The sequence below is a fragment of the Fundulus heteroclitus genome, chromosome 3 (genome assembly GCF_011125445.2).
Source record: "Fundulus heteroclitus isolate FHET01 chromosome 3, MU-UCD_Fhet_4.1, whole genome shotgun sequence".
NCBI classification, from domain to species: Eukaryota; Metazoa; Chordata; class Actinopteri; order Cyprinodontiformes; family Fundulidae; genus Fundulus; species Fundulus heteroclitus.
Genome location: NC_046363.1, coordinates 11385256 through 11409108, shown reverse-complemented (window position 1 = coordinate 11409108; position 23853 = coordinate 11385256). Strand labels below are relative to the sequence as shown.

Below are 23853 nucleotides of genomic sequence, written 5' to 3'. Positions count from 1 at the left end.
ACAATAAGGGGCTCTTTTCACCCAAGTGGGGCTGCCATGGGGGGGGGGGGGGCAGGGAAGCACCTCCAAAAAAAACGCCACAGCCCTTCAACTCGCCAGGCACAATGAGGCGCTAAGCCATGACGAACAATGACAGATTATTTATAAGGATGACAAACAAGAACTGAAACAAACTATACAAAGTGTCGGGAATGAAGTGTACTTTAGCCGCAGCTTTCCTTCGAGAGAGAGAGCGGCGTGTTGACCGTACGGCCGGCTGTGCAGTTTGTCTACAAATGCAGGCTCACAGAAGGAGGCAGACAAAAAAAAAAGAAAAAAAAAAAGAACGGGAGGTAGCGCAGGGATCCTAATGAAGCCGTAAATCAGAGCCCAGTGAGAACAGACTATGAAGGAGGATCACATCAGCGGCGATCAATGCAGACAGACTCACACGCAGATGAGAATGTAAATAAGTAACGAGGAGACGCCGAAAAAAAAACATAACCAGAGTTTCTCCACAATAGGGGCAAAACTAAGTTCAGCTTACAAGAAGATGCTGGTCATTTCGTCCCCGTGTGGTTTTGGTCGTTTGGTACCTGAAAAAAAGACGGGCACCACACGGAACCTTCTCAAATGAAATGTATTGAGTCAATTCGTACACACCAGTAAGTTATTGTTTAGACCCAATTAGACAACCGACAAACTTATTTTTTCCATATTCTATTTATCTTTTTTGTAATTTCTGTGGCACCGGTGGCCTTTAAGGAATGTAGGCTGACAAGAAGGGGGCTAAGAGAGAGAGAGAGGGGGGAAGACATGCGGCAAGGTCCACAGGCTACCCCCGCAGCACCGGCACGCCCAACATGCTGTTCTTCAGTTTCCATCGGATTTAAAACTTTTCAGTCTATCACAGAACCAGTAGTCCATTTTTTTTAAAACTTTGTGCTTTTATCTTGTTTAAAAAAATGTAATTGATCAAATGGATGGATGGATAGAAAATCAGAACTGACTGATCCTACCTTAAGGAAAACTGGAAATCTGTATGAATCAGAATGAGCCAGATCGGAAAAAGGGTAGAACTGAAAGTTTTCTTATTTATTTATATATATATATATATATATATATATATATATATATATATATATATATATATATATATATATATATGATCTAAATTATACAACAAATTTAAACATTTCTGTGAAAATAAATCTCAGCTTTTCAAAAAATACTTTAAAAATACTTTTCTAGTGGTTATGTACAGGTGTATGAAGTGGTTTGTTTTTGGGTACAAAGAAATAAAAAAATAAGAAAGCCCAAAATGGCAATAAATGGCAACAGTGTATACAAAAAAAAAATCATGCACGCTCCTCTAGAATCTATTAATCCCCATTTCCACCTCTCCCACTCCCTGCCTAATCATTAGGCTGAGGGTCCCACTTCCTTGCTCATTCCACCTCATCTGAATTATATCTACCGTGATGAATGGAACCATAACTCGGATACCCACAATCAATCTCCGCTTTCAAGACGCATCCATCTCCTAAAATGCTGAACTGGTTGAAGATGATGGTGATGGCAGCAGCAGGGGAAGACGTTGGGGTGCTTGCCTGAACCAGGCAGAGGGTAGGGCATTTGAAGGCCTAAAGGTGCTGACGAAGGAAAAGGCAGGGTATCACGGCTGCTGGTCGACTGAGTGATGTCTGTGAGCTCACATTTGGAGGCAAACATGAATACAGCTTGTGAATACACATGGAAAAAAGGTTTGCCTGTTTTGCCCTCTACCTTTCTGATGTAGACACACATAAACTGGGGGACAGGTGTAGAGAGATGGTTGGGGATGAAGGTGAAAAAGGAAAGAAGACAGGGAAGGAGGCTGAATAAGATGAGTCGGAAGAAAGGTTCTATCAGCATGTATGCAGATGACTTCAGGTCAGGTGCTCGTCCAATCAGAATTGAGTCATCAAATGTAGAGTAAAACCAAACTAAACCTGGCTGCACATTGCAGTCAACTACAACCTCCATCTGAATGCTTTAGGTCACAGAGGAAGGAAGAAGGACAGCAGGCCTTGAATTGGCCACCTTAGGAGTAAAAACTTGGGGACACATCGTTCACAGAGGAATGGAGGGTGGGGGGAGGATGTGCTTAAAGAGTGAACTATCCATGACCTCTCTGAATGGTCACTTGGTTACACTGCAGCTGAATATTTCCCTTAATGGTCGACCATGTCGTCTAACCCCCGCCGACGAAACAAAAAAAAAAAACGTCATACTGTCAGGAGCTCCCGCCACCACCACTTCTTCTTCTTCCTCTTCTTCTGCTTTCCCCACCTCATTCCCGATCTCATTCTCCCCTCCTCTAAGTCGATCTACGCTGTGTTAGATTTTGAATAATTAAAAGGAGAATTCCACCCAGAGAGCTCTTCTGCTTTTCTTGAGCCTGTCTGGTCTGCCAGGACGAGACTTTCTGCACGGCAAAGCGTAATGTTTTCTGCTTAGAGATGAATAGACATTTGTAATTACCATCACAAGTCACTATAGAAGAAAAAGAAAGATGAATTCATCCAAGTTTCCTCTCAACAGTTTGTGTCTGGAGCTCCCGGCTGTCCACGTTGCTTCGGGTTTGTTCTTCTCTTTTTTCTTCTTCTTAACCTTTAGAAACGTCCCTGCATTCAATACAGAAAGTCGCTGCAAGATCTTTGTAGCAACAATCTTGTTAAAAGACGTATACCTTCGGATTTATTTAGAATATTAGTGTGACCGCTGGGGTTAGCTGCTAATACGGTAGTAAGGTGTACCACGCTTTCCAGTAGTAGCAACAGCATTGATTTAAATAACGCCTCTGCTTCAGATTTGACGTTGGCAGTGCAATGACGAGCGTAAATGTGTTACGTGGGTTTTTATACAGCGAGAGACTACTTCCTGTCAACTCTTCTTCTATGTGTAGCTGTGGGACCTTTCTCAACAGTGACCCCTTCTGTTTCGGAGAGGACCTTAAGCAAGTGCAATGCACAGTCGTAAACAGTCACCCCACCATTTTGGTGCACAAAGCAGCTTAATCAGTTTTGGTTTGCCGTTAAAATTTTGTTTGTAGTCAGGCGAAATACCTTAACGTATGTTTAGCGACGGAAATTCTGTAAATTCTGCAAGCTAAGTCTATCACAAACAGCTCTGCGGGTGTCATACTGAAGGAAGACGGAAGCAACACGAGCTAAAACCTCAACAAATTTCAACATGAGGCTAGCTTCTTGATTCTGCAAATACTAATGCAATGGAGGCTGAATGTCACACAAGAAGAAGAAGTAAAACCAATCGTTACAGTTTCAACACTAAAGAGAGATGTATGCGACAGTGGATGAAATAAGATATGCAAAAACAAAGCTTCCCCTCCCTAACCCCATGGTGTAATATACCACTAGGCTGAGTTCTTAGGGCGATACAGCCAGCTCATGTCTCAGAGTTGTGACAATTCATTATATTGTTTTAGTAAGAGATGAGATCATATTTTAACATTGTTTTTGTGTTCTAACACACAGTAATAACTGATTCAGTTCAATTAAAAGTGTGTTTTAATTGAACTGAATCAGGGTACAAGATTTCCCGTCCTGATTTGACTCGCCCTTTCATTGTAGATTTTAAACCCGTCTAAATGTAAGTCCCAATGGCAAACAAGCATTGAAATTCATCTGTTGCATGTTTTCACAAACAAAAATTAAGATTCCATTTAAAATGTAGGGTTTTGAAGAATTTATTTTCAGTGAAGAACCTTAAAATTCAGGTTTTACCAGTCTTTGAGATTTTAAACCAAATATAAACATAACCAAATGAAGTTCAGACTCCTTACAAACAGCAGAATAACCCTTTAATTGAATGCTAGCAGGAATCTCTGAGTTAATTGTAAACCTTTGCATTGTTAGCAGTTAGCCAGTCACCGTATGCTCATAATGCTTTCTTCATTTCTGTCTTATCCCTTTGTCACCGTTTCCTTTTTTCAACCAAGTACCCAAAATGCTGCCAGATAAGCAATTTAAATATGATATAACCTTCATCAGGGATCATGTAACCACGTGTCAGCCAGCTGAATTACCTCTTTATTACCAGTTTCTGTCAACAGGCGACCAGTCAAGAAATATTATCTTTATTTCCTCCAAATAACGGTCTCAAACTAACACAGGGTGTCACGCTTAATGCACACCCCTTCATATGTGGAATTCATGATACTCGCTTAAACTTTCTTCACAAGACAAAGTCAAACGCTTACAGCAGCTTTGTAAGGGAGACTTTACTCTGACAAGAAATATGACTTATTTGTTCCAAAAAATCTTATTACATCTCTACAGATTTTTAACGTAAGCAACACGTAGAGGTGTTACGGTGATGCTGTAATCTTACCGTCACCTCGTGAACTTTTTATTCCAGTGCCTATCTAATTATTTGTAGTGCTTTGCTGTATGTTGCAATTTATTGAAAATAAAGCTGCATGTTGCTCCATTATTCCAAGAAAGTGAGGTTCAAGATAAATCTAAACGCATCTCAAGCCTGTCTAGGCAAATAGTAATGCTGCATAGCACGGTGTATATATTGAGCAAGATTTAGAAGTATTTTTAAAAATGGATAATGCCCAACCCCATGTAACAGCATTCAAAAAAGAAACTTCCCATGAAGTTAAAAACAATCTTAAAGAGAAACAAACATGGCAACAAGGCGTATGCGCAAATAAAAGGGGAGCTCATGGTGGTGAAGGTCAAGCAGGTAGGGTAAGTCAGCAAGGGACCAGAATGAAGTCTCCCCCAGCTGAGGCTGACTGTGGGGGTGGATGAAGGCCCGGGATAAAAGGTGAGCCGATGATGGATGAGAGGAAGTTGGGATTGGAGTCTGTGCGCTGAGGTAAGATGTCGGCATAAAAGGGGAAAAAAAAAAGCTGGTAGATAGACATGCTGCAACTGGACTGAAACTCTATTGTAGGTGGCACTTTGTGTACAGCATGTATTCCTGTGCATATGCTGCTCATCGACGGAATGGATTCTCAAATCAGGACTGTGATATCTAACACGCCAGGAAAGCTGTAAGCACTCATGCTTAACAAAAACAAAACTTTTGTAATTTTGCTCTAAGTTGTAAAGGGTGACTTCTGGCTGAAGGATGTATGTGGTAATTCCTCTACACAGTCTGACTGCAACCACAACTGGAACACCCAGACTCTTAAGATCAACACTTTGGTATAGTTCATGGCAAAAGTGTGAACCTTTTCACATTTGGTCACATTACAATTCCATATTTTATTGTATTTTATTGGAAATTATGTCATAGACATACAAACAGTGTCACAAATGAAACATTGTCTGTTTATTTTTACAAATAAAGCCCCAAAAGTTGTGAAAGTTATTTACTCTGATATCCCCAAGTCCCTTTAGAAGTAAATCAGCGGGCATCTGTGTGAAATGCACTCTCAAGGTAAATCCAGATGATCTATAAGGGTCTAGGGGTTTCGCAACAAAAGCATCATGAAGACCAAGGAACACAAGAAGACATGAAAATCCACCTAAACTGACAAGCAAAGGCAGCATTGATGAGAGTAGCAGTCCAGCGGCCCTTGGTAACTTTGGAGAAGCTGCAGAAATGTGCAGCTCAGGCTGGAGAATCTGTGGACAAAACTGCTATTAGTGGCAACAAGAAAGTGTTGAAAGAAAGTCAGAAGAAGTCCAATTTGCAGCTTATAGCAGGACAACAAGCCTAAGCATAGTCGGAGTTGGTGGAGTTGTTTCGATCAGACCTACATAGAAATAAAAGTCTGATTAAGAAGTGCCTCCTTTAGATTCAAATAGAACGCACCAAAATGGGTTTGCTCACAGATGCACCTCAACGCAGGGGTAATATAGGGAGAATGTGGAGGTAAATTAACTAGGATTTCAGACCAAATCATTGCAGTTCCACTTTATATAGACCGCAACTGAATGATTTTAAAGGCACGATCTGTCCCCTTTAAAGAATCATGGCGTAAGTTCCACGATTTTTGCATAAGTTCAACTAGTGTTGTGCACGTACATGGAGGAAGAGAAAAAGGCGCCTGCCGCTGCGACTGCACAGGGCTTTTATTTAGAGGCGTAGTGCCTCCTAAGGTAAGAAAGTTAGAAATACTGAAGTTAGCCCGTGTTCTCTCGCTAACGCATCAATTACGGCGGAGACTCAACAAAGTAGCCAGGTAATCGAGAGAGCACACGCCCATAGGATTCGGCCCGAATCACTCTCTCTGAATATCCAGCCTATAGAGTCAACTGCAGTAAATAAAGGAAAACTCATTTTACTGCTGTTGTGAGGACATGTATGGGAAAGAAAATAAATAATATTTAAATGTAAAACGTACCCGACGCACCTTTAAGCTACTTTTCTGAGGACAACACTTTTAGTCTCCAGTTTTGCAGACCTCAAAGAGTCACACCCCAAAATCCTTTAAGCTTTAATTGCATTGAAATGCGGTTCAAAATACTGGCTCAGGACAGCTGAACACAAACGCACGCCAGACTTGTGACAACCATGTATCACTTCCATGGTTCCAGAATTATGACCTTCAATGCTTTGGTCTGACACACAAAAAATGCCAGTGAAACACAAAGTAATGCATTTGTGGGAGTTTGAACACTTTTGCGGTATGAATACTTTTGAAACCCATCGTAGTAGTTTCTGAACAACTTCATAAAGACGTTTCGTGTGTCGGGTTGAGCTGTAACGGACACTCTCACAACTGACTGAAGATCCTTTTTCCTTTCCCCTCAAAGTTGAGCGGACTTTGGCTCTGAGGTGCCGCCCAGCCCTGAACACAGTGGGGGTAACCCTGCATACGCACAGACACACAGCTGCTGTGAAGACAGCAAACATTACAGGGCCCTTTTTTTTTTCTTCTTTTTTTTTTTTTTTTTTTTCCAGCACCAAGCGAAGTGAGTGGGTGGGTGGGTGGTGATGATTAGGGGGGGGGGGCTGTAGAGAGAGGAGAGAAAACGAGGAGGAGAGTGAACAGTGGGGGCGGGCTGAAGGAGTGGAGATGAGGGAGCGAGGAAGGGAGGGTTGTGTTGGAATGAACTCTCTCAGGCTTTGTGGTGCACGTTTCCCAAGGCCCCCGCCTGGCCCCTTTGATAAATGACACATGTCATTCTGTCAGCTTGTGACACTGCAGCTGGGAGGCCCGGTGATATATGGCTCTGCTGAAAAAGGAAATCAACTTTTTTCCCCTTCTCCCTCTCCCTCTCTCCTGGTTCTGTCCCCCCCCCCACCCACCCCTTCTTTCTTTCCCTCCCTCCATTCCCTCGGCCCGGGTTGAGTGCATGGCCTTTTTATATATAAGGATTTAGGTTTCCTCTGGTCCACTGAGCCCCGTCCACACACACACGCGCGCGCGCACAAGGCGACAGACGAGCTCGTATGTAGACAGGTAGCGGCTGGTTTGCTCTCTCGCACACACACAGGCAGTCGCCATGACGCAGCCATTATGATCGCATTCAAAGCCATAACCTGAGGAAAGGAGGGCAGCGCCACATAGGAGGTGGAACCAGGATTTATGGCAAAAAGCCGAGGAAGTAAACAAAGAGCACACTTTTTAATAGGCAAAAGGGAGGGGGGGGGGGGTGGGGGGTGGAGGGAGTGTGGAGAGATTCCGGTTGGGCAGGATGGCTGGTGTCTCCCACTGGGTCATCTGTCATCCATGTGTCTGACTGAAGTAGGGGAAGCACACCCACACACACACACACACACACACACACACACACGGCTTTGGAAATGTTGAGTGTACACACCCATAGACATACACACACACACACACACACACTCATGCTCCCACAGGAACTGGGATGGACTGAGAAAAGTATGCCACACACACAGCTAAACGAGCAGATACGGGATATGTACGTGAGCGGATAAATATTCGCACACTCGAGAGGAACTTTTCAGAGCAAAATGCTTCCACTATCAATCTTCGAGCGATGAGAGAGAGGGGGGGAGAGAGAGAGAGAGAGAGAGAGAGAGAGAGAGAGAGAGAGAGAGAGAGAGAGAAAGCAACACAAAGACACACTGAGATTTTATTTCACAGGGGCAAATGAATCTAGCCAATGAGCTGCTCCCGTGAGGCCTGCCCTAGCCCTCCCTTTCCTGGCAGATTAGCCTATCACGGCATCTTATTGACCTATTCCACTCAGTGCACCGCCCACGCTACGGGTGAGCCAACATAAAGAAGATCTTTCCCTTTTTTTTCTTTTTTTTTTCTTCCTCCCGTCTTGCTTACACACTTTCTTACTCTCAATAATCACATCCTGATTCTTCCTCGTCTCCCCTCCCTCCGTCAAGGCTCTGTCTATTCCTTTACTTTACACCCCTCCTCCCACCCTCTTGTTTCACTCTCAACGGCTGACCTGTTATCAGCACACAGGAGACTTGTGGGCAAAAAAAAAAAAAAAAAAAAAAAAAAAGGCGAAAAAAGGATAGAAAAGGAAACATGAAGGACGGGTAGTATCAACTAAGCCAACTGACTTGAAATTTTGGAAGTGCAATATTTCCTTCACTTTTTCCACAACGCGGTCGGGTGATAGGAGGGAGAGAATAAAAAATAAAAACGATGACAGTCCCGTTGGCATAAAATTACAGCAACGAGGAGCAGCATTCAGGCCATTCAGCGGCTTGCATACACAGGGTAATGAGTAAGAGTTCACCATGTGTTGCTATGGGGACCAGGGCTACTTTTACTGAAGGCGTGCAAAAGAGACAGGAGACACAGAAAGACGGGGAGGAGAGCACCAGGAAGGATAGAGCATGGAGAGGCAGGAGAAGTTAGCGATCTGTAAAAAAAAGGAGGAGTTAACGGTAGCTGGTAATGTAGGGGTGTAGAGACGCATCCAGCTCACGAGACGAGGCCATGCAAGATACTGAGAACAAAGTGTCTTTTAAAGAACCAGTAATCAGATGATATTAGTCTCTCTCCGACTAGTCCATCCATCACAATATTTTATGACTAATTGACTGTAGGTCCGAATGCCAAATAGACAAAATCCGCACACTAAAACGCAGCTGTTGTGTTTCTCCCCATACAGAACAAAGGCTTTGCGAATTTCGTTTTATCTCATTTTGGCGTGGAATTTACCAGTTCAGGTCAGATTAAGCGTTTCAGATGGCGAAGCAACATACGATCAAATCCAGTCCAGGCTTGGAACTGGATTTGATCTAGGAAATAACGCTTTCGTTTGGCACCGACAGGGCAACTCAAGAACTTCTTCCGTTCATGCACAATATCCACAAGAACCAAAAACCTCTCACTGTGCAACGAGAGAGCCATGGTTCTCACAGCCCCGGTTTGGGAGCTCGATCTTGAAACATCATCTGGGCAGAGCTCTTTTTCAAATGTAGTATCTGAAGACCATTGTGTGAATGGTCAGAAGTTTGAAGTTTGGTTAATGGAGAAAATGTTTTAATTCCAGCCATTTTCAGGGAGGGCTCAGAAAGGCCAAAATGTCCGGGCCAGAACAAGCTTTGTTCATGTCATCTCAAGTAAGAAGGCATTTTTCTCAGTTTTCCCACAGTATGTACACCCCTTTACTTCAAAATAAGAGTCCGAGGTTTAAAGGGTCCATAACAATAGCTCACTATTTAAAGTCATGCTGACAGAAAACTGGACTGCACCTCGGGTTTTGAACTATAGATTATCAAATATAGTCCAGGCTCCTTAACAACTGCAAAATGGCCCTTTAAACCCTTTAAAGCTAAGCAAAACGGGAAGCTCAGAAGCACATGCTAACTTTAGCATTGCATTTTGTTCATTTTTTTTTTTGCAGAGTATCAAAAACGCTGCCAACGATCTAAAAGTGGTGGAGGATTCTGCAATGATAAGGCAACTATCATGTATTGCCTCCATCAACACTACCTCCTTTCTGACCTCAAACCAAGAGCTTTGAATATAGGGCATAAAAGGTGCTCACTGTACATATACAGGGCTCAGGGTACCTTAAGATTACATGCAGATAACTACTTCCCTAGATGGACAACGCTTTCACGAGAAATACTGTGGGGTCAGCTATAAATGACAATGTTTATTACAATTAGTCCCCCCTATCAATCTGCTTTAAACCACCTTTCGTTTGTCATCGTTTTGTGACCTGAAATCTGCTGATTTCCCAGCATGCCACATCAGAAAGATCAGCTACCTCCCAGATGTGAAACACCGAAGTTCTTTTTCTAAAAAAAAAAAAAAAAGGGGCTCGCGTGTGTTTGAACTGGAATTTCGCCGGTACTCTGCGGCAGAGGAGGGAGACGACAAAAAGAGAGCAAACAAGGACCCGCACAGTCCAGACTGTGGCCACCTGGGGGTCAGGACCTGCCCACGACCCCGTCAGATGAGCGCGCTGGCTGGAGGGCGCATGCAGGAGAGGCAGGGAGGGGACGGGGATGGCTGGCGGTGGGGGTCTTTCTTCTGCAGGGTGTACACATTTATAAATGCCAGAGGGCCTTCACCATGCTGTCACCCAAACTGGTGTAACAACTTTGCGTCTGTGTGTGCGTGTGTGTGTGTGTATGCGTGCCCTGAGAAGAGTGGTGGATGGAGGGGGGTGGGATGAACAGGCACTGGTCGTAGCCCCCCCCCCCCCCCCCCCCCCCTCCCTCTCCCTCCCTCGTTAACAAGCTGCCTCTGTAACCCACAGGATATTGCTGTACACATGCAAACAACAAACACAGTGAGAACCTGCAGCACCGCTGCCGCTGGAGGAGCATTCCTACCTCTAATGTCCTTCAGTGCAAATAGTCAAGCCACTGTGGCCATTTTGTTTTTGTTTAGTCTCCACGTCTTTTTTTTTTTTTCCTCCTTTTTTTTCCCCCTTGGTGCAAAAAGTTTGGCTTGAGTGGTTTGATTTCGCTCCTTTTAATCACAGCTAGAGCAGAGGAAGGATGGAGGAAATGAAGGAAGTGATATGACAGAAGGGCCAGTGTGTGGAGGCTGGATCTGGGGAGTGCGCTGCTGTTTGCACGCGGCAATTTTTTTGGGACGCCAAGGTCAGCTGATAAACACCACATTCACAAGCCAGGAGCAAAGGATGGTGGTCATTCTGAAAACCCTCCCACACACACACACACACACACACACACACACACACACACACACAGACACACACACACCCTATACATACGCCAACCCCATTCATCCAGTCAGAACCCAGCATTCGCCTCAATTAATCACTGAAATTGTTACACCATGGTAATACAGAAAACAATCTCCATGATCACACGCACAAACAAAATTTCAAATTGCTATCATCCATCTCACCTGCCCCTGTTAAAAGCATAGAAGTGGGGGGAGGGGGTGGGGGTGAGGTGGATGGCTGAACCGTTCATCGGGTTCCCTCTCCCTCGCTCTGTTTCTGTTTTCCAGGCCCAGCCGGCGAGCTGATGGTGAAAAATTAACGGCAGGCGGCTAAACAAGTAAAGGCACCAGGGCGAGGGGGATCAATGTGCGGCATCCGTGGCGGGAGCAGCTATGTAAAACACTCGCCTTAAGTCGGCTGCATCCGGTTAATATTTAATCCCTCCATCCATCTCCACAAAGAGCATTTCCCTTTTCGCTTTAGCTGCCGTTTACTTTGATTACACAAAACGGTTTGGGGTGGCTGGGTGGGGTGGGGTGGGGTGGGGTGGGGGCAGATAAGAGCGCATGGTGAGGTGATTTGCATGAGGATGGAAAATATTCTCAGGTTTGATAATAGCTCGGAGCAGCATAATGCTGAATGAGGCCGAATGGAGGCAGGCCTGAGGAAAGAATGAAATAAAAAGAGGGAAAAAGGGGGGGGGGGGGGGGGAAAGGGTTGAGAGAGATGATAGGTTTGTCATGATGAAAACGACCGAAGCTTGAGGGAGAGAAAAAAAATCTCTCTGAGATTTTGCCTTTTTTAAAACAAGAGATATGCAAATAAAGCAGCAGCAGCAGGAGAAAAAAAAAGAAAACAGTGATATTATCTTCCTTGGTTATTTTTTGTGGCAAATGATTTCTAGAGAGGGAAAAAAAAAATCCAAAAGTCTAAGTCCCAAGTGAACATGCAATTGCGTCTGTGTGTTCCTGGGGAGCTTTTTATTTGTACGCGCTCGCTCTCATGTAGCTTTTTAGCATTGCAGTTTTTTTGCTTCCTCCATCAGCCGATTGAAGCCCTCCCATGTTTACTCTGCGCCAGCACTGAAAACTGCATTCATTACAGAATCGGAGCAATAACCACAGAGCGAATGGCGTGGCACATCATCATAGAGCCAGCGGACACGATGGTGAATTCCGTACTGTATGTAGAAAATACGGGCTTTCCCTCTTTATACCTCATGCCTGCGCGAATCCATTTCCCACTGACAGAAGTCTTTCCGTTAAAGCTTTCCAATCAAAGTAAAGGTGAACTGCATACTAATGCAACGGCCAAAAACCCCATTACCTGAGAAAACCAGGTAACCACATGCCAATTAAAACATTTCTAATGAATTTGCAGTAAAACCTTGAGCTAGTTAACTACAGATGCATCGACCAATCAGCCAGACAACAGAGTCAAGCAATTTCCCTTTGTTTAGATCAGAGATCAGTAAATGCATCAAAACTAAAAACTCCACAAGTTCCGGTTAGAATTGGATCGCCATGGGATGCACTTTGACGCACCTTTCCTGAGTTTAACTAAAGAAAATCTAATGAATGTTAGGGACACATGCTTGGATGAGGAGATTTGAAGGATCTTGTAATGCTTTCATTTTACACTACATTAGGAATTACAAGCTCTTTCAAAGAACTTGCGGTCTTTTTTTTTTTGCGTTTTAAGTGTTGTAGACAGGAAAGGTCAAAACCGGACCTGGTAAGTCAGACCACGATGCAGAAATAGGTGTCAGTGAGGAAAGCCTTGATGGGAGCCTCTCTGCTGTTGACGCCCCAAACACACGTTTGCCGGTCGTAGGTTTGCCAACGAGACGCGTCAAGATGTTTAGAAAGTTTGCAAAAAGCCGCCGATCACCTCAGGCGGTAAAAGCCAGCATTCAGCAAAAAGAAACAGAAAGCTGACACCAAAGATTTGTACGTCTGCAGATGGCTCATCGCAAAGTGAGGTAGAGGCGGCGCGCGCTGTGCCCGAAATGCATCTAGACGCACATACAAATTCAACCAGAGATGAAATGAGAAGACTTGTTAACCTGCAGAGTGGGAACGGGGCGTTTCAGAGCAGCCAGATCTGAAAGATTTAGATTTCTGAATACCTTGTGCAACGCAAGATACCGCTTCCTGAACACGCCTCAGTCTCTGCATCTGGCTAAAACTACTCGGGTTAATCGGTGGCCGAACTGAAGGCATTGAGAAACGGCAGTCATACTGGCACCCTTCGATGCTCCTGGTTGTCCAAAGTCGCACAACAGTCGTGATCCTGAATGCGACTGCTGCTCAAGAGACGGGAAACCGTGGATCTGAGTGCCATTTCTCTCACAAGTCGACAGCTGGACCTAGGAGGGGGGCGGGGGTGTATACTAGAGGGACGGAGGGACATGTGCGGGAGTCCAGAGGGGCACCCGGCCGGCCCAGGCAGTAATTCTTAATTGACACCTGTCAGGATAATGGCGGCAGTCACAGCTGCTGTAGGAGAATTTGTCCATCGTTCTTCCCGTTCATCTGTCAGCTTAAATATCCTTCCTAAAAGCTTTACCCCACCCGCCCCCCTCCTTCCCACGCATAGAAACACATCATAATAAACACCGCCTTCCTTGATGTTGCCAGCGCCCGGGACCGCCGTTTAACATCGGTACTCCACACAGCACTTCAACACCCGAGCAAACGGGACGCGACTTTTACCCGTCGCTGAGTGTTACCAAAACACGCTCGCATAATCCGTTATTTGCAGGAAAACAGCGTCAAACTCAAAAGACCCAGGCCCGGTGGAAACTCCCTCTCTTATCATCCTTAACTTCGGCCCTGATGAAGGGCCGCAAAGAACGGGAGTTGTTGGATTCTTGTGTATGTGTAAACGGAAAAGTAAAGTTTTTCTTCGCTTTTAAACATCTAACCCGAAAGAGAGAAGAGAAATGCGCGCAAGAGACGGGAAAAAGGGGGAAAAGACCGGAGAGGAGGGAGCGCTAGGAAACAAGAGTCGTGTGAAAGAGATGGAGAAGCAGAGAGATGAGGAGGGTTGGAAGAAAAAGAAGAAGCGGGGGGAGAGGGAGGAGTACACAGGGGTGTGGGTGTCCCTGGATAGGGCTTTCGCTCTTCTGTAGAGGACCCATCTCGTTTGTCTTGTTTGTTTGTTGGCATCAAAGGGCTGCCTCTCACTCCCCCTGCTAACTGATGTAATGAGTGGGTAAGCTACATGTTTTTTTTTTCCTGTTTTTTTTTTTCAAGCGCCGAGGAATTCAAACACTTATTAGACAAAATATTCTGTAATTGCTCATCTTTTATTGATAGTAGGAACATGATAAATTTGGTTCTGGCAGACTTTTCCCGTAGCCTCTTGAGGAGGCACAGCGCTGATCAAGAAAGCAAATTTACCCACAGCTAATGTAATACTTTACTTAAGAAAATTTGAGATATCAATTTTTGGGCCTTAAATGTTGGATGACTAGTTCTCTCGAACGCTTCCCCTCTTATCTTCCTCATGTCTCAAACTATGTGCCAAAGGCAAAAAAAAAAAAAAAAAAAAAAACATATCAACAGTTTTCTATTAATGAGCTCTTAAGTCTTACATCCCCGCTGTGGACCCTTAACAAAATGTAATTACTCAGCACAACACCACTATTACATCGTAATTAAGCACACTTCGCAGAGAGCTGATAACAGTGACAGGAAGCAATTTATCAAAGCGTTTCACTCCCTTTCAGAAATTTCTTTAAAAAGTTCAGAGAGAAAGAGTTTGTTTCTGTTGCTGCGTTTAAAAAAAAATGAAGAAGAGAAAAAAAAAAGCAGGAAGAAAAAAATTTTCTTTATTTGGGTGGAAATTGTTTTTCTATGGCAGTCAGCAGTAAGACTGCTTGTCAGGCCAGTCCCAGAGGGCTGCTTTCTATCTGTTTCAGACTTGATTTTCTCAGACTTGGATTTCTTCTCCCCCCCCCCCCTTTCAGATCCCATGACTTGCTGCTGTTTTTATGTGCTGCAAGGCAGGCAACAAAGCACATCTGGCTGCTTTAATGATATGATTTCCCATCATACTAAGCCACCTCCATTATGACCTCCCACAGAGACATGCTGGCTGCACTTAAGCATTAGGTATAGGTGTGTGTGTCTGTGAACGCGTGCGCGCGTGTATCTGACAGTGTTTATGGTTCACGGTGCGTATGTGTGTTTTAAGTGCACCGAGGCCAACAGAATGCGAGCGATGGCAGCGGCTCGCCCGAGGGGCCGGGAAAAGAATCAGGTAGAGAAAAAAAGACAAAAATCAGGTACTAAGATGCAGTGTGAAAACTAACCCTATCGACTGTGTGGAAATTGGAAATCCTTGAGATTGGCCGTTTTTTTTTTCTTTTGATTATTTGTCTACACTGACTATCACTCTCAAAATTAGTTTTTTTTTTTTTGTTACACCCCCTGTGTATGGTGACTACATGATAGAGACTTTAGCCTCTGGATTTGTTTTGTTTTTTTAACCAGGGCTAGGTATGGCCCAGTCACCAGTACCAAGGTATCTGGAGGTTTAAAGAAGTTCCGCTTTCAAAGTCACAATCGTTTTCTTCATCATACGGTTAATTTGAAAAGGAAGTGCCGTACTGACCGAAGTTTTTTTTTTACCCACCCCGACTGCATGCCTTGTTTCTTTGTGGGGACTGTTTGCCAGTTTAGGTGGACGGCCGTGTGTTTGAGGGTTTGCAGTCATGCCATACTCTATTTTTAGATGATGAACAGAAAAAGTGCTCTGAGGTTCAAAGCTTTCGAAGTGAAAACGATACAACGAAGCGGCAGAGTTTGACTCCCTTCTTTTATGTCTAGGATCAGCAGGCTCGCAGAGACATAACATGGTTTTATTAAAGGCTTTATTAAAGGTGTACAACACAAGGTGTATAAAAGGTGTACACGGATTGGTAGAGTTAAGGAACAATGCATCATTTAAGTTCAAATTAATATAGAGAGGGAGAGCTTTGTGGCAGTACAGGCCAAATTTGTTCAAACCACAGCATTTAAGATAGCTCTGGAGCATTCCGCATGGCAAAGTTTTCGAAATGTATTATTTTAGTAGTCATTGCACTACATCTAATAGCATTGATGTAGCGGTTTGCTAGCGAGAAAGGCTAAAAAAAAAATTTTAAGTGAAGTGTTTGGGCATGTTAACAGTATAAAAGGAGTACCACGGTCTTAGAAAGTTAGTTTCAATTTTCCACTGCACCATTCCTACAGTTTAAAATCCTGTTAATGAGGCGTCAGAGTGAGTGCCAGATTGACCAGAGTTTTCTGTAGCTGCACAGAGCCGCCGCCCCTCCCTCACGTGCTGCTGCATTCTGAAGTCAGGAGGATCTGACGGAGGCTACAACGTTACAACATTTGGTCGCAAAAAAAAAAAAAAAAAAAAAAACTATCATGTGCTGAAATCTGATGGAATGCCGTCCAGCATCCTCATTATGCTAATCCTGTTTAAAAACTATAGCTGGTAAGCTACAAATGGCATGTCTGTAAGGCAGCAGACTGCAGGCTGACAGTGTTATATATGGGGATAATCATAGAAAAGAAAAGTGTAATATCCTGCTTAATAAGCTTTTGAAACTTTAAAATAACAATAAACAAGTGCAATAGAATCTAATACATGTAATAAGCACTTATAATATATTACTATATTATTCAAGCAGGTGTAGAATTGATTGTTGCTTTTCTGGTCTAGATAAAAGCAATTCGCTGATGGCCTGATTTTTTTTATTGCATAAATTTGCGTTAATGCTGTGATATTTTTTTTTTTTTTTACTCAAGGTCGTCATACCTTGCAAGGATCCCGTAACAGCCCGTGGTGTGGAAAGGACACGTGGTTACTTGAGGCACTAAAAGGAGCAAGCTGAGCATGTTTGACCTCTGACCTTCCAGAATCCCAGATGTAAATTTAAACCATCGTTTTCAGAGGCCGGTGCAGGAGCAGAGAGCGCCTACTGACCAGGTCAGCCGAAGCCCACCTGCTAACTGCACTGCCGTAACGTCTCGCCCGAGAATCACTGCCCCACACACACACACACACACACACACACACACACACACACACACACACACACACACACACACACACACAGAGACATGTTACGTGGAACACAGCGGAAACATACGACTAAACAGGCAGCAAGGGGATAAATAGGTGGTCCCGATTTCAAGGCTTTTGATTGGAAATGGCTAAAAATATGTCAGACGAAAGAAACCCCCCGACTGTTGCAGCTCGTTTTCCCGTTCCTATGAAAGGGGGGGAACGGATATGAAGCGAAGGCTGGCTGTGGTAAAGAGGATGACTAACTTGGCGTGGTCGCCGCTGCGCTCGTTTGAGTTATTCATTCCAGGAAAACTGACACTGGTCAGTACTGACACACACACACACGCACACACACACACACACATCGCCCCGTCTGTTCCTGCTTCTTTCACACACACACACACACGCACACACGCTTTTCCTTTTTTTAAACGCAAAGCTCAAACACCAACAGTTGACTCAGACACTGTGAAGCCTTTGAAATTGTGAGTTGCCCCAGCTTCTCAAGTCCAAGACTCTCCGATTCCGTTTCAGACGGTTATGGCAAGTAGGGAAGTACCAGCTTATACACATTTGGTAGACAAAAAAAAAAACTTATTTAGAGAGGATAATCTAGAGGGGAGGTATGTGGGGGGTTGGGAGGGGGGCATAAATCTCTACCTGGTTATTATTTAGAGGGAGGTCTATCAAATAACAGCGTCGTTGACCGGGAGCACAAAGGTCGCTGTGTAATCTGATCTGCCCCCAACATGCAAAATCATTAATCCCTGGGCACTGCGATTCTCCAGCTCGGAATAAACCGGAGGCCTTCAGCGAGCTGGCTGGCTGGCTGGCTGGAGGGAGGGAGGGAGGTTTGTGTGTTCAGCTGAACTACATGGAAACCGTTCTGATTTACAAGCAACACATGCGAAAAATGTAAAAAACAAAACTCCCAACAGGACGTCGAGAACTTGAAAACGATTCCAAAGATCGCCTCAGCTCTGATTTATCAAGTGGCTGCGGCAGGCCCGAGCTGCGCCATCAATAAATAATAAGAACAATAACATTAATAACGCTCTGGCAGCGGCTGAAAAAGTGTTACAAGAATTTAGTGAAATCGCCGTGTTGTTAAAAAAATAAATAAAAAAATCGGACCTGAACGCGGTCGGGGATGAAAACTAAAAGGGGAAAAGGTCGGGACATGTCGGAGCAGGTCCGGGCTCTCTTATTACGACCTTATGAGCGTGGTGGGAGCAGGGGGGGGGGGGGGGGGGGGTTGGGGGACGGGCACACAGAGGTCATTAACTGGCATTGTCTCCTGACGTGATTAGTCAGGTAGCAAAGTCCATTTGTCACCTGCGCGGGTAAATTGAGTTGGTGCTGCACTAGGGGCTATGGGGACTGTATAATATCAACTTGATTACATCAAGGCAGCTGCGGACTTGACACCTTACTGAATTTGTCAGCATTAATCGTTAGGGCCTGTCACAAATCCATCAGCCCTGCAGATAATTAGGGCTCTCTCTAATGAAGCCAACAGGAAGCAACCTTACATCCACCACCCCCCCAACGCCGTCTCAGCGGGCACCATGAGCACCCCTTATCCACTCTTTGCAAGCTTAACACACACACACACACACACACACACACACACACACACACACTGTCTATCTTATAATTAACCACAGTGTTTCAAAGAAGAAGGAGTGACTATATGATCTGTACGCCGTTCTGAGCCCGCCTTGGATGAGAGGCAGAGACACTCCTTTTTTCTGTCCTCAACTCGCTCTCGTCTTCTGCACCTCGAAAGCATTCGCCTAAAAGGAACGACTTCAGGTGTCACACAGGAGGACACTTCTGGGCTCCGGTGGGATGCAAAAGCACGGAAACGCGTTCGGAAAAAAAAACAAAACACAACTACATCCAGTTTTGCCTTGCAACGAAAGGCGGATTTCCATCCAGATTTTCCATTTTGTTTTATTCTGGGGGAGTTTTTGTTTCAGTCGTTTTGCCTTTTTTTTAAAAACTATAGTAATTAGCACAGGAACCCCAAGGGCTTCAAAAACTTTTCTAAAAAAAAAATGGAATAAAAAGGAATGCTGAATTATTGTCTGTAATAAATTGATGGATTAAGATGTGTATTTCTTTTCTAGAAATATACAAATAAAAAATACCTTAAATTATAGTGGAAAAAAAACAAAAAAGAAAAGATGCATCCTATAATAAATGTATTTACTCATAAACATTTTAGCAGCTTATAGTAAAACTCTGAAATCTGCAGTAGCTGTCAAAACGGAAGTCGTCTCTCTATTTTCGTACCAACATAATTTCATTGAAGTGTGTGCGAAATGAAAAGAAATCCGCCCGGAACCTCTACAGTAGTCCCATTTTTTTAAAATCATGTGATGTCTGCTTTTTGCCACCAAAAGCAGTCTGAGCAGCAGCATACAAAGAGGAAGCTACAGGTCAGCGGCAGCTCCCAGTGGAGCATCAGGCTAGCCTGGTGTGTGTGTGTGTGTGTGTGTGTGTGTGTGTGTGTGAGTAATGTTCAAGTGGGAGCCTGGAGTGGAGGGCCTTATCTGGACCGGCCCTCGTTTTCATGGGAGAATGGAAAAGATCCCATTTGCCAAGCTCTGATTGACCATCAGGAGCCGTGATGTTTGCAGCTCTCAGTGGATGGAGGGGGGGGATGGATCGATGGTGTTTACGTGTGCGTTTTGGTAGGAGGAAGAGAAGGGCCGGGGGTCACAGCGATGTCACGTCTTTCATGCGTCCATCTACATAACGAGTGTAGCGCTCGGAGATTTTTTTTTTTTTCCGCTGCAAAACAATGGCACAAATTCCCTTAAAACACGCATGGAAAAGTACAGCAGACCTCGGCGTGGAAATCCGAATCCCTGCTTCTCAGTGTGGGCCAGCAATCCCAGCAAGGTTGTTCAGTTAGACAGGCAAAAAGGAGACGGCAGTGAGCACCGGTGGAATCGTCTCTATCTCACAGTCCCTCTCATCCTCCTTCTCCTCCTCCTCCTCACCATCATCACAATGATAAAACCCGCTGAGTTCAAAGTCCTCGGCGGCTGGGCCACACGTTCGACCCGCTCTGCACCTCATATTTAAAAAAAAAAAAAAAAAAAGAAAATCTCTTTAAAATTCTGTAACTGTCTTTTGTTCACTGCAGTTGTTAATGCCTAACTTCAAAGGCTCAGCCTCATTAGCACAGAGGTAGAAAAGCCCATGTCACTCATTTACATTTGTTTAAAGGCTGCAGGGGAGAAAGAAAAAGGGGGCGGCGGTGGTGGGAAGGGTTCAGATCCAAATCCAAACCAGTACAAGTCAACCTTGCGGGTCCTCTGCCAATAACTGGTTCTATCAGCTGGACACTTTGCAAAGATCACAGTGTATGGATACAGATCTGGACACTGGATCTGCTGTAGTATGGAGTGTGGGATGAATCCAGAAGAGAGAACTGGACACTCTCATTTGTCCCGTTAAAAAAAGGAATGTTTTGGGTTGATCCAGCATACATTATATGGTACAACGTGCTGGCCAATCACGGGGGCTCGTTCAGAAAAAGAATGATTCCACCAAGAAGCAACAGAACGCCACAGGAGAGCTTTCCTACCTGTGGCCATCGAAATGCAGAACCGCATGCACAACAGACAGTCATTTGCATTAAAGTCATTTTATGTACAGATGGGCTAACTTCAAACTGATTTGTCTAACGTAGTGTTCTGATTGGTGCATCAAATTCTGTAGTTATAATCATTCTTTCCAAATTGAGGTTTTTCCATTTTTTTTCCCCCTTTCGAATTAATATTTTCCCACTTCACAAATGTTGATTCAAACTGAGCGACTGATTAAATATTTTCTTCTGGCAAACGGTTATTATTGTTCTTAGGATTTTTTTTAAATATCCAATCTTCCATGTACATCAAATAAAATTTAATTCCCAACTTTGTATGATTGTTTGAGCCTTTCTGATTCTGGTTAAAAACAACTAAAACACGTAAAAAAATAACAGAAAGAAATTTCATATATATATATATATATATATATATATATATATATATATATATATATATATATATATATATATATATATATATATATATATATATATATATATATCATTAAACAGGAGGGGTTGCGTGTGTCTGATTGGCTAAAGCTGCTGCCTTCATGGGATGTATTGATGTTTATCGCGGATGAACAGATCAAAGAGTGCCACATGACAGGCGATCAATCACATATCAAATGAAGGATGGCAATCCTCTAATAAAACAGAAAGAAAGAGGGAAAAACCGACTCTTTGTGTCAATTATTCATCATTACTCACTCTCAAGCCTCTAAAGTCTCCGGCTTTTATCCCCCCCACAACATACCATTGAGTTTATCTCATTATTCTTAACAGAAGTTTCCAGGAGGAAAGTGCCGGAACCGTGCGTCTTTTGCGCAATTTGGGCACTTTCTCCAAACGAATATGCGTCACGGGTGAGTTAACACAACACGGGGTGATTGCAAGTGTAAAAATAAACAAATAAGTGGCAACAAAAATGAAATGTGACAAGGTTGATAAAAAGGAAAGGTTTGGAAGGGAAAGAGCGGGCTGTACCTGCTGATCGCCGCGGCTCTTGCTGCTTTCTCCTCGGCATAGTGACCGTCACCTTCCACGGAGCTTCTCATGCAGGAATAATTAAAAATAAAAATAACGAGTCAAAGTCTGATCAGATCTGAGGAACCATCCCGTTCTGAGCCTAATAAAGCGTCAGGCTTCTTTTTCTCTTTGATGTGATGATGGCTGGGTCGGCTTCAGCGAAATTGAGGGTTCGGCCAGCTCCCGAAACCTCCGTGTCCATCAAATATCATCTTCCTTCATTACTCTCATCGGCAGACAAAAAAATAAATAATTATAGTATTAATAATAAAAATAAAGCACCAAAAGTAAGTTTTCAGTTCACTCCTTTTTGTGAGAAAAAAAAATCCCCTATAATTATATAGTCCTGGTTGAAGGGGGGGAGATAGTTTGCTGCGTCTTTTACGCACGTCAAAACTATATATCAAAAAAGGTGATTTCACCAAACAAATAAGGTCCGATGTGAGTAAGCGGTCTCCACACCTCCTCCTGCTTCCTCCTTGTCTTTATCCAGACACCTGAAAGAAAGGAAGAAAGAAAACAGACAGAGAACAAGGCGTTAGATGGGTTAATTTCAACCCCGTGCCCAGCACACCACCTCAGCCCGGATCCAGCCTCACCAGTCCGGCGGAGACTTTCCCCTTCCCTCCCCTCCTCTCCCATTTGGAGAAAAAAAAACCCAACAAAACAAAACACTGGAACAATACAACTGAGACAAGCACTCTTTCTCTGTTACTTACGTTTTAAGAGTGGTGCGAATAATTTCAACGCCTCATCTCGGACAGAGTCGGTGTGGTTTTCCTTTATTTTAAGGATCTCCGCTTCATGCGGTGGAGAGGCGCATCCGAGCTTCGGCCAAAAATATAAAAGAAAACACCCGGATCAGATCTGATCAGATCACATCGACATGAGCGAAGACGGTTTGCGTCTTTGAAAAGAAGAAGAAACTCCAGGGGACTGATCCGAGGTTGCTCTCCCGAAAGGAGAGGAGGTGGGAAAAAATGGGGGAAACGCGGTGGATCTGGAAGCTGTTTCAGACAGTCTCAACTGATAGACAGACGCATCGAGTGGCTTTTCCTGCTACAGTTTTTACTCCTCCCCTCTCCGCAAGCGTCACCCCTGACAGAGGAGCCTACCTGTCAATCTTTTTAATTGTCTTGTTTTCTCTCTCTCTCTCTCTCCCTCCCTCCCTCTCTGTATCTCTCTCTCTCTCTGCCCCCTACTTGATTTAAGAATCCCAAATCTCCTTTTTGGAGAAAAACGGAGATCCTTTCGGAACTCAACCTGACACCGTGAAGGGGCGCATCCAGAAAGTTTTGAAAAGGGGCAGCCAGAATCGGGAGCCACCCCCCCAAAAAACACCAGAAGAGTTTTATTCAATAAAAGTATTTGTATTTTTAGGCGTTTTATTTCTCCTTCTTTTTTCTAAGTCCTGCAGGTACCCTCCCAGGACATTTTAGGACCATGAAGCCTTACGGGTTTGCAGGGGTGTCTCTGGGAGGTTTTGTTAAAGGGGCAGTTGGATGGGGGTGGACCTTGATAATTTTGAGGTGGCCCCTCTAAATCCCAAAAGCACTATATATATATATATATATATATATATATATATATATATATATATATATATATATATATATATATATATATATATACACACACATTTTGTTGATGTTTATCTTGCCTTTTGACTTATGGGAGAGGTTGCATGTTTGGTTGTGTGCAGTGGCCGAAGGAGGGGCTCTGACCCAGGTCCACATTCTTGCAAAACTCTCTGATGACAGCCAGATTTTCAAAACAGCGTTGTGTCTTCTGAAAGCGCTTAGAAGCGTTAAATTTCCCTTTTAAATGACACAAAGACCAAGGACGTAGGTGAAATCTTCTGAGGGAAACCGTTTCAACATCCTCAAGACTAGATTTTGCAGGGGCCAAAAAAAAAAAGGAGATAAAAACACGTGCAAACATATCAAACTAGCTTTTTTAGTGGTATAAAGGGACTTGAAAATGTGAAGAAAGTTTTCAGTTTTTTATTTTTTTTTTATTTTGCCATAGCAACATACCTGATAAAAACGCTGAAATACCATT

At 43.8% G+C, this 23853-nt stretch overlaps 1 protein-coding gene across 2 annotated transcripts in view; it reads right to left on the bottom strand.

Moving 5' to 3' along the window:
• Nucleotides 1-23853, bottom strand: part of LOC105933420 (teashirt homolog 1) — a 48991-nt gene that overhangs the window by 23798 nt on the left and 1340 nt on the right. Inside the window, exons 1-2 of one of the 2 annotated variants that reach the window (XM_012872953.3) lie at nucleotides 22512-22950; nucleotides 21751-22289 (exon numbers count right to left, since the gene is read on the bottom strand). In XM_012872953.3, the coding sequence (XP_012728407.1) occupies nucleotides 21751-21790 (40 nt within the window). In that variant the 5' untranslated portion in view covers nucleotides 21791-22289; nucleotides 22512-22950. Of the gene's footprint in view, nucleotides 1-21750; nucleotides 22290-22511; nucleotides 22951-23853 lie in introns of those variants that run through there. The other variant, XM_021321723.2, reaches the window with a different exon arrangement.